The 16,730-nt window shown below is 38.7% G+C and overlaps 1 protein-coding gene across 2 annotated transcripts; it reads left to right on the forward strand.

Annotated features, from left to right (window-relative positions):
• Positions 1-494: 494 nt before the first annotated feature.
• On the forward strand, positions 495-12,993 carry fgf7 (fibroblast growth factor 7). Of its 2 annotated transcripts, none has more exons than XM_020605834.1 (4): positions 495-543; positions 8,006-8,647; positions 11,885-11,991; positions 12,072-12,993. In XM_020605834.1, exons 2-4 carry the CDS (start codon positions 8,362-8,364, stop codon positions 12,285-12,287), a joined length of 609 nt encoding a protein of 202 aa, XP_020461490.1. In that variant the 5' UTR covers positions 495-543; positions 8,006-8,361; the 3' UTR covers positions 12,288-12,993. The 2 variants fall into 2 exon arrangements, with proteins under 2 accessions (XP_020461490.1, XP_020461489.1); XM_020605833.1 differs by lacking the exon at positions 495-543 and adding an exon at positions 7,413-7,590.
• The last annotated feature ends 3,737 nt before the right edge of the window (positions 12,994-16,730 follow it).

Consider the following 16,730-nt stretch of genomic DNA (forward strand, 5'->3'; position numbering starts at 1 on the left):
GGTTAGATATGATGGCACAACCTTTATAAAAGGGCAGGGGTTTCCCTTGTTATTGTATTTATATTGGGCAACTCCCTGGCCAGAATATTGACTTCACCATCACTACAGTATATGACCTGTAGCCACAGGCTAACATTACATTTCAAAAGCAAACAATGTCACCAGCATGGTGTTAGCATCAAGTTTGACTGAATATATTGGATTTCATTCGGCATACTCAGGTTGCATCCAGAAGAAACCCCTGTGGGTAATAACATTTATTGAGGGAGACCAAAGAACGTTAGCGTTCTTCCTGTCACACCTCAGATCAGACAACTGCAGCAGTGACAAGCTGAGATGTGACCATGTGTCCCTTTTTACTGCTCTAACACTTTGCGCAGGACGCACAAAGAGACGCTTTAAAGGGCGGAGCAGAGTAGCACTGTGTGTATGTGTATGTGTGTGTGTGACACCGTGTATATGAGTGCTGTGTTAACAGACTACTGCAAAGCCTGCTGTCACAGACAAAGCTTCACTATTCCTCTTTGTGCACTGCCTTAAATGGTGAGTACAGCCTTGACACTTGAAACCTATTGTTTTAGTGAGACAGTATTTTGCCTGAAAAAAAAAAGATTTTTCGACACATTTGATTCATATTAATTAATTATATAGGGAGTTAACACATTTTTTATTTGGTGAAAGTTTTTCCAAACATGAAAATATTACTTTTAATCTCATTCTAACCAGTTAAACTTGCAGGTTTCGCTGCATATAACTGAGAGAAGGTGATACTTGCTTCAGAGCGACATACAGTAATATTCACTGGAAACTGGCATTCACTGGTGTAGTAGTTTGTTTCTTATTAGTTCCTAGTGTTTTACTTTATGATACAAAACATATACCAGCAGTTTGGCTGTTCTTGTGCACCACTGTAGCATTGTGTGTCTGTGTTTGTATATCTGTATGTGTGTGTGTTTGCAGGCTACAGCTATTTATAGTCAAAGCGAATGTTGTGAAGCTCCATCCCTAGAGAACCCCAATTATCATGGAATTTAGAAAGCAAACACTAAACCCAAACAGTCTAAAACAGTGCTAAGAACCGACTGACCTTAGACATATTCCATTCTCCCAGAATAATGCTGCCATATCACTAGAAGACAGGCTAAAGAACACACACACACACACACACACACACACACACACACACACACACACACACACACACACAGAGGCTCTCCTCTCCAGGAATGCTTTTAGAGCATTGAAAACAAACACTGTGTATGGGCAGATGGTCTCTAACAGTAATAGTGGAAACTATCATAAATTCTGGATTAATGTGCTTACAATCTAAGAGGCTCTTGAGACACAACAGAAGATATACATCAAACAGCAATATTACTGTCCTGCATAGGAAAGACTGGAAACAGCTTGTTAAACAATTCATTATCCAGTGAGCCTTAAGACATTAAAGTAATGTGTGGTTTTAATTTGAATTTAAACAAGTTTTGAGAAAGACAAGTTGTTCAGAAAAATAGCCCAGCAAACACCTGTCACTGAAGAGACATACATGTGACGTCTATATCACGTCAGTTGGTCCTTTTCTGTATGTTTGTGAGATGTGCAGTAGAGGTTCAAAAACCAGCATCTCAATATGACTCATTTTGGATGCTTGACATTGACATTTTGACACCTGGCACATACCACCTTTCTATGTCCAAATATCCAACATTGGGTTAGATATGTGGACATCTGTGTTGTACACCCAGTAAACACAAAGATGTGCCAAGGATGTCTAACTGAGGTCTGTGTCACAGGCTGAAAAAGTGGTCCGCTGAGTAGCCAGAATGAAAGTTTGAAAGTTTTTGCGATGTCTTCAGTTTAGACATCCAGTAGATGTCTTCACAAGGTTTAAAATGAAAGTTTATGTGACTCAAACACTGGCATACATTTTGGACCAGTTTTGGATGTCTACTGACCTCCAGTGTGGGTCTCCACATCCAGATACTGAACCTCTCCTGGACGTCAGTTGACATCTAAGCTAAGTCTTAATGTTGCAGTCAGGACATTTGTTGGGAATACTTACAGTATGTCACATTAGCTAATTTACTAAATAACATTACCACAGATATTTGACTAACTTGCTAGCCGAATGTCTGTGCTGCCAACTCAGCGAGTATGTCACTAGATTTAACAAATTCTAAGACCCTTTAATGACTTTTTTTTTTTCCTTTCAAAAGAGCGTTTAGTGACAAAACTAGCAACTTGTAGGGCAGAATACTTTCTCTGGAGGAGAGTCACCAGGACCGCCCAAGAGGTCCTACAGTCTTGCTGGACAAAGGAACACCCCTCTCAGTTTCTACTCTGGTGGGTGGAGAAAGGAGAGGAGCAGAGTGTTCAGTCGACTGCGCTGCCACAGGCGCAGACATGAAACAGATGCACATATGCATGCCAGAGCTCCTGGTGCTTCATCCTCACTGATATTTCCCCACAGTTTGATATATGCTGACTGAATGGTTATTCTGTTAAGTTTGATTGAATGTTTTGATAAAGTTTTAATGGCATTAATGTATTAAGCTTGTGATGATGTCATCAAACTAGCATGTGACATCATCTAGTAGCAGGCTTTAGCTACTTTCCATTGAAGTTGGTTGGCAATTTCAACCCTAACTGAAAGAGTTGTGAATTTGTTTAGGTGATGATCAGTTATTGTTGCCTCACTTTTTGTACCTCATAACTAATAAGATAGGTTTTTCACCACACTTCTGTAATGCTGGGTAAAGTGTTACAGAAGTGTGGTGAAGCTGTTTATTGAATGTTCAAATGGCTGTGGCTTAAGAAAGGCAGAGCAGGTTGTCTCCTAACCAGCGAGTTCTTGGTTCAAATCTCGGCTTCTCCAGTCCATGTGTTTGTGTCCTTGGGCAAGATGCTTGCAAACCCCAAATTTGGATTGCTGCGCCATCAGTGTGTAAAATGGATAAATGAGAACTAGTGTAAAGCCCTTCAAGTGTGCTTTATTGCATAAAAAAGTGCAATATAAGACCATTTACCAAAACAAACTATACAGAAACTGACTGCTGAGACAGCCAATGTGGGTTCCTGCTTAATAAAATGGACAGAAATGCATCAAGGCTGTGAGAGTGGAGCTGGAGGTTACTTTGAATTTAGAACAGGATTTGAGTTCATGGTGAGCTTTCATGTTTGTGTGTCACATTGCAATTTAAACAGTCAGACTCCCTACTGACCTTCAGCATAACGTTGAACAGTAGGAATCAGCTAAAACAAGCTACAGTATAACAAAACAGCAAATAAGAGAAAAAGACAGAGATCACAGTAAGAAACACAGTAGCCAGGCAGACTGATGGGTCTCAAGGCATACAGTCACTGAGATTTAAAGAGACTCACTCACACAGGTCTAGTGGGCCTGCCTCACAACCATAGCACTTCCAGTACTACTGTAAACTCCAGACAGTGGTAGGCCTTTGATAACTGAATGGCAGCAGGCAGCCACTAAGACCATAAAGCTAAACCACCTGCACACACGCTGATGCACTGGGAAACACATAACACACAAGATTCAAGTCATTTTGGATAACAGACACTTCAACAGACGGCACACATAGACAGAATTGTGCATAAGATGGGGTATAGGGATCACACCAATGTAGCTTTCATACAGTCTAAATTGTTAAAATTTTTTGATTTAGTAGGATATAAGACTGCTGTGTTTATGTATAAAGCCAGGAACAATTTATTACCTGGTGGAATTCAAAAACTATTTAATGAAAATGAAATTTAAGGGGTCAGTTAAATTTAAAAATTCATGCTATACATACAACCAAAAAAAGATTTTGTATTTCCATAAGTGGGGTAAAACTATGGAATAATTTAAGTGTAGACATAAAAAATAGTAATAGAATTGACGAGTTTAAACATAAATATAAAGGTATGTGTCAATCAAGATATATGCAAGAACAGGCTCAATGATTAATTAGATGGAACATTGTGGGTGTGGTGTATGAATGTTAACACTTTGTAATAATTCTTTAGTATATTACTTGTGTGGTGTAGAAGATAATTATTTAAGAATGTAATTATGTAAGAATGTTAACACTCTGTTATAATTTTTTTGTATATTACTTGTGTGGTGTAGAAGAGAATTATGAAATTATGTATGTTGACATATTGACTGTCGTTACATGTTTGAAAGAATAAATCAAATCAAATCAAATTATTAGTAGTAGTATTAAGGAAAGAAAGAATAAAAAGTAGCATGCACAAAGACAACTACAGAACAGTGTGTCCAAAAGTGTTTTTAGAAGCCATCTAACAGCTGATGTACAGTAGCTTCAGAAAGTATCCTGACAATTTCACTTTTTGCATTCATTAATGTGTTTACTTTTAAATAAGTAAAATTGCCATTGTCGCCCATCAGTCCAAAGCTGAAATCTGTCCTTTACAAAAATATTCAGAGCTTTAATTCGATACTTTGTAGAATCCCCTTTGGCGACAATTGTACCTTGTAATCTTGTGGGGTAAGTCTCTACAAGCTTTGCACACCTGGATTTGGTCAGTATATCCTATTCTTCCTGGCAGATCCTCTCAAGTTCTGTCAGACTGGATGGGAAGCATCTATGAACTGCCATGAGCTCGCAAGGACATTAAGAGACTTGTTCTGAATTCACTCCAGCATCGTCTTGGCTGTATTCTTGGCATCATTGCCATGCTGAAAGGTGAACTGTTGTCACAGGCTCAGGTCACATATACTGTCATATACCTTTTGCCCAAAGTGGCTTCTGGCCAGTCTACTATAAAGGCCCAATTGATAGACTGTTGCTGAGATGGTCATCTTTCCAGCAGGTTCCCCCATCTCTACAGAGGACTTCTAAAGCTTTGTTAGAGTGAACATTGTGTTCTTGGTTATCTCCCCGATCAAAGGCCCTGAGGAGGGCTGGAGTTTGGCTGGATGAGTGGATAGAGCAGTCGTCCCCCCACCAGAGGGTTGGAAGTTCAAATCTCAGTCCCTGCAGTCCATATGCCCAAATGTCCTTGGGCAGGACACTGAACCCCCAAGTTACCTTGGATGGTTAGAGCTGTTGGTGCTGTAGAGGGCTGCCTTGGTTCAGTACCAGAAACAAATTCCTTGCATGTGTAATATGGCCAAATAAAGGTGATTATTATCCTTATAGCAACTCACAGTATCCTAGTGGTTATGAAGGACACTGTGGAAACACTCAAAGCCTTAGAAACCTTCACGCTGATTTAAGCCTCGCTACAACTGTATCACAGAGGTCTAGAGAAAGTTCACTGGACTTCAAGGCTTGGATTTTGTTCTAACACGTAGTTTGAACTATAGAGCATACACAGTCCATTCAATTAATTTTGCTACAGACAGACTGTAGCATACATACAAAGTTTCTTTTGGACCTTCCAGCTACTTTTAGTTGGTACACCATTCAAGCAGTTCTACTGTATTTCTTTGTTCTCACTGACCCAGCCTTATATGGTGGTACAAACATACTCTCTATTTTTCTAGCATTCCAACCTCATTCCAAATGCATGTGAATGATTGACAATACTGAAAATCACCTTTCCCCAAGAAGTGACCAATTGTAATGGTAAGACATTCAGATCATTATTGAAAAGGAAGTGGTGTGGCAGAGCCAACCAGCCTTCCATTTGACATTTCACATTTACTGTACATTGTGACCTGGTCATTTACATTGTCCATGTCATGGTGGCAAAAGGCTAGGGTAGCTTCTTCTCAAGGTGTTTCCAAACCAGATAGGAAATATAATCATTCAAGCATGTTCTGTGTCTGCACCCAATTGGTCATACCTGAAATATCTCACAGGGACACATAGTGATCACACGCTTGACTCACCTCAGCTGACTCCTTTCAACCTGAAGAAGCACCCATTCTAATCTCAGCTTAGACACAGTGAACTGTTTGCATCTGAGATATTTTGCTTTGAGTTCATGACTACTTAGATGATCAAAAATTAGAGCAATAATGGTAATTTGAGGGCTTCACTGCTCAGATCCTCCTGTCAGTCTCACAGTCAACATTACTCACAAAGAGGAGCTGAAGATAGCTCAACTCCTTCACTTGGACCAGAAATCAGTCAATAGGAAGTGTTCCTGACCTCCATGCAACATTGCAACTTGTGACTATTTTATTTTCTTTACTTCACTGATCTCTGGCAGAGAGATGGACAAGGCTGCCTGTGATTCCTCAAGCTGTGCCTTCTCTACAATAGTTGTAAGTCAGTGCCCTATCCATGACCCACCAGACAGCACATAGGCACAGTTAAAAGTCAGAGTGTTCCACTAACACAGAGACACATGAAAATGGTCCCACCTTTGCCTTATGCCTAACAGCCCTGGCACTATAGCCCAACATATATCCTTACAGAAAGTGAGCTTACATGGAGATCCAGCATTGCTTCAAGCATGACAAGGCCCCATGAGCACCGCCACTAATTTCTAAGATATAAATATATATGATTTTGTAATGTGATGGCTGCCTGAAATGATTTGTTAAGTGATGTTTCCTTAGCTTATGCACCGAAAAGACCAGAGCTTGAACTGTCTTAGAGGGGGAGATAAACAGACCCGAATGACTCTTAACACATTGGGACTTTGTGTCTTCACCAGTACCTCTCTAGCTCAGGCCTGCAGCCTGCAGCTCCCCGCCCCCCCGTCCAGGTGGAGCACATCATTAGGGCCCATATAAACTTTTGAAGTTGTAAGTCAAAAGGAAAGGCCAAGTATGTAAGGCAATAAACTGTGACCTTTAACACAAACACAAAAAGTGAAAGAGTGCATGGCCCTTGACACGTAGATGACTACTTCTGAGTGGTTAGGTCCTCTGTTTTTCCTCACTTTGATGAATACCTGCCAGCCATAACTTACTGCTTCCCAATATTGCTATAGCCTCAGTGAGAATGAGAACTAAAGGCTTTCTTTGAAGTTTTTTTACTTGACTAATAAATCATTAGACAGGGTTCAGTACAGCTAAGTAAAACCACTAATTAATTGTGACATTCAAATGAGAGGGAAGACTTTTTTTTAGCTTTGTCATTAGAGCAAGTATCTTACCCATGCAATCTGTAACATGCACAGTACAACCCTATTTAAGGGTGAGAATATTCTTTGTAAAGAAAGACAGGTTGTAATAAGTAATTCACAAGTGAATGTGCAAGTTCTTAAACAATTTAAGAGCACATACCAAGGAAAGCTTGCTATTCTGAGAGTTTATAGCTCCCTCTCACGTCTGGTGAGTGAGTGACAGTGAGAGGCAGCCAGAGGGTGTTTCTCCATTGCATCTTGGCCAGGGACAGCTGACTGGTTGGGATCTAATTGCTCTCAAGTGAGGTCAGGAGAAGGCATTTATCTAAGCAGAGTGTACTGCAACGGTGGAAGATGCACTGAGTCAGCCTGACAGGAATCAGGGAGATATCCATGGGAACTGACAGAATCTCACAGCTCTTACTTCATTTTACTGCATTACTGACCTTGGACTACAGCTTTAGAACTAACGAGGTTTCAAATTAAAACATTTGCTGAAAGGGAATACACCTCTGACAACTTGTGTCATCACTCAAAGGACATGTAAGTCATTAAACTATGAATTACAAACTTTTTAACAAGAAAAACAGCATAGTTTGTTTGTGTGAAAGTGCATGTTTGCTGACACAGAGGAAATTACAGACCACAGACTTGTGAAGAAATCCAGTAGTGCTGATGCAATACTTCACTGCTCCGAGTTTATGACAGGAAGATATGTGCCTGTCAAAGCAAATCACAGAAATTTTGATTTACAGTAGGGGAATGTACAGCATATATTTGTATGAACACAGAAAACCAGAAAGTTTTACCTGAAAGTTGTTTGAAAACATTAATGGCAGCTTTATTACAGAACTGGGTGAATCTTTTATTTTTTAAGCTGCTTTGACAAAAGTCTTCCAACTTGTATTTCCTACAAGAACAACATTGTTTTCACACAGCTTTACTTTTTTTTATATAGGGACATCCTGCATAACATTCCCTGAACTGGATTATGGTGTCCCTTGTCAGACTGTGATCTCAAGAGGATGATGCATTGAAGGCACAGCATCACTGAGGACTAAAGAGAGACTCATAATACTGTCACCTGTGTTCTTCTTCAGACCACACTCCAGCTTCAGCCAGCCCCAGTGTCACAAAGTCTCCTTCACAGTTGCCCTCTCTCAATATCTCACTAGGACGCCCTGCTGCAGGAACTGGGATCCAGAGGTCACAACCTTAGGGTCACAAGTCAGGGGTCAGGGTTGGGCTGAGTGATAGCGCACATTTCTCACATTTCAGTATGTTTTTCATTGATCCCCATTGCATTGTATTATAATGCGCAAATGGATGCTGTCCTGGAACCTTCAAAATCTGTTTTCGGGACTGTACCTGCATGCCATCTTCCTGTTTGGCAGTGTGTGTGTGGTCTACAGTGACTGCACTCCAGAGCAACTTGCCGCTGTCATGAACTGCTCCAGACACGAGCGCCACACCAGGAACTATGACTACATGGAAGGAGGAGATGTACGCATTCGACAACTTTTCAGCCGGACACAATGGTTCCTAACAATTGATGACTATGGCAACATCAGGGGAACTCAAGATCCCACCAACTGCTATGGTAAGGATGACTCTTTTTGTCTAATTATAATGCCAGTGGTTCAGTTCCTGTGCATTTATCAGTGGAAATTATTTAGAACTACTAAAAACCCAGTCATAAAATATTTAAAGTTTTAGTTATTCCACGCATGGTTTAGTTGTGGGACTGTCCTACTTAGTCAGTAAAGTACCTTTGGTCTAACAAGATGAGAGAAGCACGTGAGAGGTGTTGTACAGAGTTCTCCACAGTGTAATCACAGTGTTAATGGGTCATGTGTCTCTGCTAGAGCAGCCAATGTGACAGATGTAAAATGAAACAGGTGGTGCAGTTGGCTTGGTAAATCATAACACCATTTATACACAGGCTGTAATCAAGTAAACTGAAGAGTCTTGGAGATGAATGATTGATGAGTGCCAGACCTCAGACTCACACCAGCACAAACTCACATTTGTTCAGGCTGATTTTCTCACCCACAGGCTTTCAATGTCAGAATGAGGTCTTGGGATAAAGAATTGGCATGAATATTAAAAGTGGAAAAAAATGACTTACCGTATGGTTAGCAACAAACATCTCACACAGAGACAGACACCCGTGTCTGGTCCAAAAATACTGCTCCATACAACAAAATCAATATGTGCCAAATAATGCACACCAGTTACTTAAACTGCTTTACAATATTTGCTAGCCATGGTAATTTAACGCTGTAGAATGTTAAAACTGTTGTTAACTTTTTGAAAGTTAACATTCTAGAGACTACTAGAAATCTCTGTCATCATGAGAATCCTTTAAGTAGTAATCATGTCCTCTGACAATGTGACTGTGGCTGGAATGTTGGCTTGACAAAGAGCGATGGCTCATGGAAAAGATACTTGTGTAACATCTGGCACCGAAAGACTGAAAAATGATACACTCACATGTGGCTGACAGTCGCACACTAGAAGCACAGTAGATAGATAGATAGATAGATAGATAGATAGATAGATTCAGAGGTGTTCCTAATATTTTGACTCTCTTATATATGTAACTGGTGGACGGCAAAAATACAGAGACCCCTCTAAATTTAATGTGGTCCAGTATGACACCACCTTTAACTGGGACTTAAATAATAAACATATAGATGAATTTATGACAATTTCACCAAAAACTGAAACATTTTGAGCTTCATAAACAGAGATGTTAAGGCAGAAGTGTTGCACTGAATCCAATACAGTTGTACAGGGGTACCTAATAAAGTGGCTGGTGGGTGTATATGTATAGTGAACAAGAAGTTCTGAAAAGCTGATGGCAACAATATTTTTTCACATAAAGAATAACAAAAATGAAGAACATACAGTAAATCAGAAACTTGGGGCTGCATTATTTTTTGTGTTTTGTGTGTCTTTGCAACAAAAATATAATTTAACTTTCAGTGATTTTTTTTCCAAATGTGCTATATTTAACTAAATATTTTTGATTACATTTTATTGAATACATTTAAATAAATATATTAAAGTATTGTTTACTAAAAAATTAAAACATCTATAGAGTTCAATCCACCAGAATAGTAGGTAGTGATTACATATTTAGGTTTGTGTTTGGGGAAAAGGCAATAGCATAGAAAATGCAACAATATCAGTAAAAAGATGTGATAGTTGCAATCAACAAATTCTAAACAACAACAGGTCACTTACTCTCAAACTGCATAATGATGCATTGTCCTGGAAGGCTCCCTGTTACATCTTTACCCGCAAAATGTATGAACTAGATTCAAACCCTGTTCAGAGAAAGCAAAATTAGGGATTACCCACAAGTTAGTTTACTTTGCCAGGGGCCCGACCAGCCAGTGATGACAAATCTGTTCAAACTGAGGATAGCCTGAGAAACTATCTGCTTCTGAGCCACATGTTAACAATATGTGTGGGTGCATGTGTGCACAAATGTGTTCCATCTTTCTATAACACACCAAACAACTGTAGCTGTTACATGCAATATTATGGGTATAACACTCACGTGCTATAAGAGCATACTATAAGATGTTATGCTTCATAACAACTATAAAAAATTATTCTATTCAAAGAGGCTGAAATCTCAGGCTGAAATCACTACTTGACAAATAAACATGCAGTTGCACTCAAAGGGCAGTAATAAAGTCAAATACAAAGTGCAAGCAGAGCACAAACAAAATTCCAAAATTGGCAGACTGACAATTTGTGATCTAGCAAAGGTTAAAATGCAACGTCCTCACTGTCAAAAGCATCAGAAGACATCTTCTGGTTTGTTCTCGCCATGATACATAAAGAAAAAATCCTTTAATATGTGAAAATTAATAATTTTTCAGTTACCTAAAATTATCTGGAGCTTATTGATGTTCTTGAAATGCATAGTTTTGTGTAAATCCTAGTTTTACTTTTACAGAGTTTGAACTTTTGAATTAATGTTTTATAATTCATCATATTTGTAATGGTGACATCATAGCTTTAATCCTGAGACCTAAGCAGACATTATATAGTTAATACATTTTTCATAAAATAGATATTTATGGACCAGTGATCTGTGAATCTTACATGACAAATTAAAATGTATTCTTACTTTAACATCCTGCATTATAATTACTACTCCATGCACTGGTCATATAAAACATTTTTCTTTGAAGAAATTAGAACTATTGCTACATACATGATCTACATTTTTAGATTTAAATGTGCTTTTAATTTAGCCTCTCTACTTTCTTCTAAAGCGTAAAGATGATTTTACATTAATTGTGTTTCAGTGCAAAGAACATTTCCTTTGACAAAATCTTTTATTTAATAAAGAGTAAAAGAATGCCTCCATGAATATATTTCTCAGGTGTATAGTCAAACATATCATTTGTTCTTTAGTTGCATAATAAAATCATTTTAAGAAATCGCTAGCCAAAATAGTTAAGCATACTCTAAGTGTTTTTCCTCTCCCATGGATTTGAAAAGCAGGCCTCAGATGTGGCGTGCAAAGCACATGCAAGGAGGTAGTTTTCTCAGTCCCACCGGGGAGAGGCCTAATCTGTCCCCCATATGTGCTATGACATAGGCTGTGGTTTGTGGACTGGCCACCCAGGCCAGTTAACAAGGCTTGAATAAAGCCAGAGAGACCACAGACTGATTAACAACAGGAACTTCCATCCCATTTGTTAATGAAGATGAATGTTGAAAGTGGTGTGGAGCTGGGGTGGAGGCTGGATGTCAGTAGTGTCTTGTCTGTCCTGCCATATGTCTCACTTTCCTACATGTGAATGTCTGGCAGGTATCCTGGAGATCAGGACTGTGTCTGAGGGGGGCATACTGGCTATTAAAGGTGTGAAGAGTCAGTATTATATCTGTATGAACAAGGCTGGACAGCTGCAAGGCAAGGTAATCTTTTTTCTTCAGTGTTGCTATGCTGACAACTGCGTACTGTACTATATTAATGCTTTGATATCTTTCCATTACAGAGGCTCTACAGTGAAAACTGCAACTTCAAGGAGGTTTTCCTAGAAAACTACTTCAATGCTTACTCCTCTGCAAAGTGGACTATAAATGGCAAAGAAATGTTCATAGCCCTGTCTCAGAGGGGAAGGCCACTGCGAGGGAAGAAGACCAAGAGGGAGCATATACCATCCCATTTTATCCCGATGAAATGCAGAGAGGAGGAGAGGAGGCTGGACTGAAAGAGCAGAGGACTAAGTCACAGACTGTGTATGATTTCAATCACATTATATGTTTCGAGACACATATAAACTCATCACACTCCAGTTTCCTCAAGATCTGTCATTTTCAGAAGAGAAAACGACAAATATGAGGCAGGCACATTAACTGTTCCAGACATCCTCAAATAAAATACAGAAACAATAAAATCCTTAAATGTCTGAAATAACTTCAGCTGGTACACAAACTGTAAAACCACTAAAGTCTTCTCAGTGTTGTTGTTATTTTGAGTTAAATATTATATTGCCTTATAAAAGTGTTTTCTTTTTTTTTTTTCTTAAAATGTATTAGACACAGTCAGGACTGTATCCTTTTCCAAAGATGATCTACACCCAGCCAGAAGACGAGACCTGTAGGGTCAATAGAGAGGTCCAGAATAGAGATTTGGCTTAGATGTGCTGAAGCAAGCTGGACTTGTCTTTTTTTAATGGTACAAGTGCCGAGAGTGTCCCAAACAGAGGTATAATAAATACAATTACATCAGCATGTTCAGTGTGTACAGCGATCTGTTTGTGACTGACCTGCTTTGATCCATGTGTCCTTCTGCATTGAAGACCAAACTCTGGTCAAATGCATTGTAGCTGCTCACTGACTCCCTCTTTATCGTCAAGGTGTGATTTTGAAATGCTAAAGTATTCTGCTGCTGCTGAAACGATATTCACATTAAAATACAAGGTGAACAACAATAAAAATAAAAATAAAAAAGAATTGTGTATTCTATGCAATCTTTTGTCATCACTTAATAATTTTCTAACAGATTGCTAAATTTATAGGTATTATTTATTTCTTTATTTATTTATGAGGATATTTTTCTCTCTCTCTCTGTTAAGACATTTCTCCTAAGTAGGCTATAACTAAGAAAAGGAGAGCCATTTATTTTTTAGCATGTTTTGTCAAATACGTAGTTTTAAAAGCCAACTCTGTGTACTCTCTGTACTGGCTATAACATTACAGCGCCTTATCATACATGGTTGTAAGTTATTTCTTTTATTTGTATAAAACAGATGAGTTATGTGTTGACGTGTCCCTGTTCCTTACAGTGTGCATTCTTCCACCTGGATCACTTACAAGTACTAAAGATTTTAATTATCAGATCTTTTTTCACTAGGGGGGGAGGCCTATAAAAGACTTCAAATTAAACTCACAAAATGTTACTCTGCTTCACATGCCTACTTGAAAATATAGTAGAAAAACAGCAGCACAAACAACCTTTTTGATCTAATATTTTCCAATATTCCAAAGCACTTTTCCTAATTTGGTCTGATGGTTTTTGAGAGAAATATTTTGTATTCACTGACTTGCTAAATGTTTTACTATTCATCAACATCAGTTAGCTATTATTTCACACCAGACGCCTAATAAGTTAATGGATCAGAGGAAGACATTTGATTTAAAATACCACTTCATGTATCTTCAGGAAGAGGACACCCTGCATGTGGACCATGCCTTTACTGTGCCATGTATGAAACTATGAAGCTGATCAGCCAGTTCTGGAGAAAGGCAAAGAGAGAATTGTGTCCTGCTGGCACGCCTCATTCAGCACACCCTCAATAACTCAATAAATCAAATATGAGAGCATTTTTACAGTTTTCATTGAAATAAAATGACATTGTTCTTCAATCACAACTTCAGTATCTGTTGTTTCGGTTGTGATTCTGCCCCATTTTCAGTACAAAATAGAACTGCACAAAATGTATGGGCTGTTGCTGTGGTTTTAATCTTATCAGAAAATGACTGTTTGATGATTAGTCCTAACCTAATTGTTGAATGTCATTTGATAAAACTGAGGTTATTCAGCCTGTAAATCTTTAATATGTGCCAGCCTTTAGAGAATATATTACAGATTAATCAACCACAGTGTTTCAGAGTTTGATATTACTGAAGTCCTCTGGGGATATTAAACAGCTCATTTCCCAGCTTAGCTGATTTACTAACAAGATAATGAACTCTGTTGATGCCTTTGAGAAGATTGAACACACATTTCCAAAGAAACATTTGGAAAGACTTAAGTGTCCTTAGACAATCCTAGGCACATGATGCACATGAAAAAGGTCACAGAATCTCATAAGGAAGGTAAAGATATGGTAATGCAATTCAAGGATAAATCTATAAATGTTTTATGCAAAATAAAAAAATATATAAACATGGACACATACATTTCCTGTGAGTTTATTTTGGATTGAGTATAAGTAGAGTCATTTCAGTGCACAAAAATATTGCAGACGTTTTGGCAGGGTGCCTACAGCATACGTTCATTCAAACCCATGCCTGCAGGCATGCAAACACACACACGCACCAACACAGAGCACAAGCTTTACTTTTTGCATGGGTTCACATCTGGCTTGGAGAACCCCTGTCATCTAAAGACAGTCAAATTGGGAGAGCAAACCCCTGAAATACATCTGACCCAAACAGCATCTGAGCAAGGTGAAGGCTTCTGCCAAGTCACGCAAAGTTAGTCTTAGCAGATAATTTGTAACATGCTCAAAATGTAAACACATTTCAGACTCAAGGCTGTGTATTCTCGACAGGACGAGGAGAGGCTGCAGCCAATGAGAATAAGGGAGAACTGTCATAGACATGAAGCCTCAGCCTTCCAAGAGAAAAAAATACAACGCAGGCACGCCAGACACATAAATCATACTTAAACGGTGTTCCAGAACTCACCGATTTTGTTTAATAAAATGCTCTTGAAATCACAAATCATTTTAATACTTTTTTTTTAAACTTACAAAATGTGGAATTCCCATGCGCATTTCTTCATCTGCTTTGCATTAGAGTCATCAAACAGCAACATTATGAAACAGGATGTTCTCTGGCCTGCGATGACAGAGGTTTTTAAAAATATTGCATCATCACTGAGTATATCAAAATAGATTTTCTAAACAACAATGCAAACAGATTTCATTTTGTATTACAATATTGTATTATTACAATTACATCTTACATATGATTATAATTATGCAATTTACAAGATATAGTCATAACTTAAAGTCAAATGTATAAGTGAGTTAATAGTAATGGAATCCAAAATTCTGCTGTAATTATGTAGCTGATATCAATTCAGTATTTACACTGGTCAGTGGCTGCAGCAAACTCCTGTGGTTTTCAAGTACAGCAAAAGTACAATGTTGCTAGTTATAATAATAGTTTAGAGTATTATTATTATTGTTTAGGATAGATCCTTTAAATTTTATTCTCAAAAAGCAGCTAAAAGAGCTACTGTACAGTTTGATGGACCTTCTGGGATTAATAATGGATCTATTAAAATAATTTACAATTTATTGCAATGCACTTGAACAGTAGTAATACATTTGTATTTCTGTGGAGGCACAAACAGAAAACCACGTGTTCCATATTACAAACAGCATGTGCAGACTACGAAAACATCTAAAGGGAAGATGATGAAAGTCTGGATGTGAACAGTACCGCAGGGAAGGACAGAGCAAGGCAAACAGAAGGCGATGGTTGTGGTGAGAAAGTAAGGCGAGTAAAGATGAACAGGGAGGCTCGGGAGTCTCGTGCGATGTGGAAAAGTGGTCTTGGGGTGGCAAGAGAGAGAGGCCCCGAGGGGGAGGGGAAACACACAGCTGAATTTGATACATTTCAGGACTGTAAACCTTTATTTCCACAGAAGAACTCTGTGGTTATGCAACCTGGGATATTCTGTGTTTGCAGCCCTTGGCTCAAAACCTGCACAACACCGGATCGTTGCAAAAGAGGGTCAGGACCTCCAGCACCTCAGAACAATATTCTGCTTTTCCTGTCAGCAGCTTAAATCCACACAGAGAAGAAGATTTTTACATTCACTTGCAACATTTAAAATCTATAATTTAACATTCTGTCACCCCTAAACCCACCATGAAACTTAAACTGGCACGGCTTTCTAAGGCCATAATTATACATTACATTAGGAAACTACTGTAGACCAACAACAAATCAAACAAAAACCCCAAATACTCAATTACAACATTACAGGAGCAAATAATGGCTCATTGTTTAAGTTACATGGGCCAGCACTTCTGATTCTGAAGGCCCTGGGCAGATTAGATTGACATGGCAACACATAGAGGCTGAAATCTGATTGGACAAAAAATCTAACATCCACTTACACGTACTGGAAGCGGTGCAGCCAAGAGAAACGCTACGAAAAGAAGAGAATAGACTGTTGGGAATAAATTAATACAATGGAACAATACATGGAAGAAATATTAGAAGTTAGGTTGTAAATGTAGGTCAGTGCTTCTGATAGTGTTTAGGCCAGCAGAGAAGGCCTTGCTGGCCCTGACGGCCCGCCACTGATATTAAATATATGCTCCACGGTTTGTCGTGCTATGCTAGATAAGTGGATGGTTCGATACATAGGTTCGAAGGAGAGACAACCTGTGACTGTTTTCATGCTAAAC

This window comes from Monopterus albus, unplaced genomic scaffold (assembly GCF_001952655.1).
Source record: "Monopterus albus unplaced genomic scaffold, M_albus_1.0 scaffold72.1, whole genome shotgun sequence".
Taxonomy (NCBI): domain Eukaryota; kingdom Metazoa; phylum Chordata; class Actinopteri; order Synbranchiformes; family Synbranchidae; genus Monopterus; species Monopterus albus.

Coding starts and splice junctions, on each gene's coding strand:
- fgf7 (XM_020605834.1), top strand. CDS start 8,362: ATGCGCAAATGGATGCTGTCCTGGAACCTTCAAAATCTGTTTTCGGGA. Junction 8,648..11,884: donor AGATCCCACCAACTGCTATG/GTAAGGATGACT, acceptor AATGTCTGGCAG/GTATCCTGGAGATCAGGACT. Junction 11,992..12,071: donor CTGGACAGCTGCAAGGCAAG/GTAATCTTTTTT, acceptor TTTCCATTACAG/AGGCTCTACAGTGAAAACTG.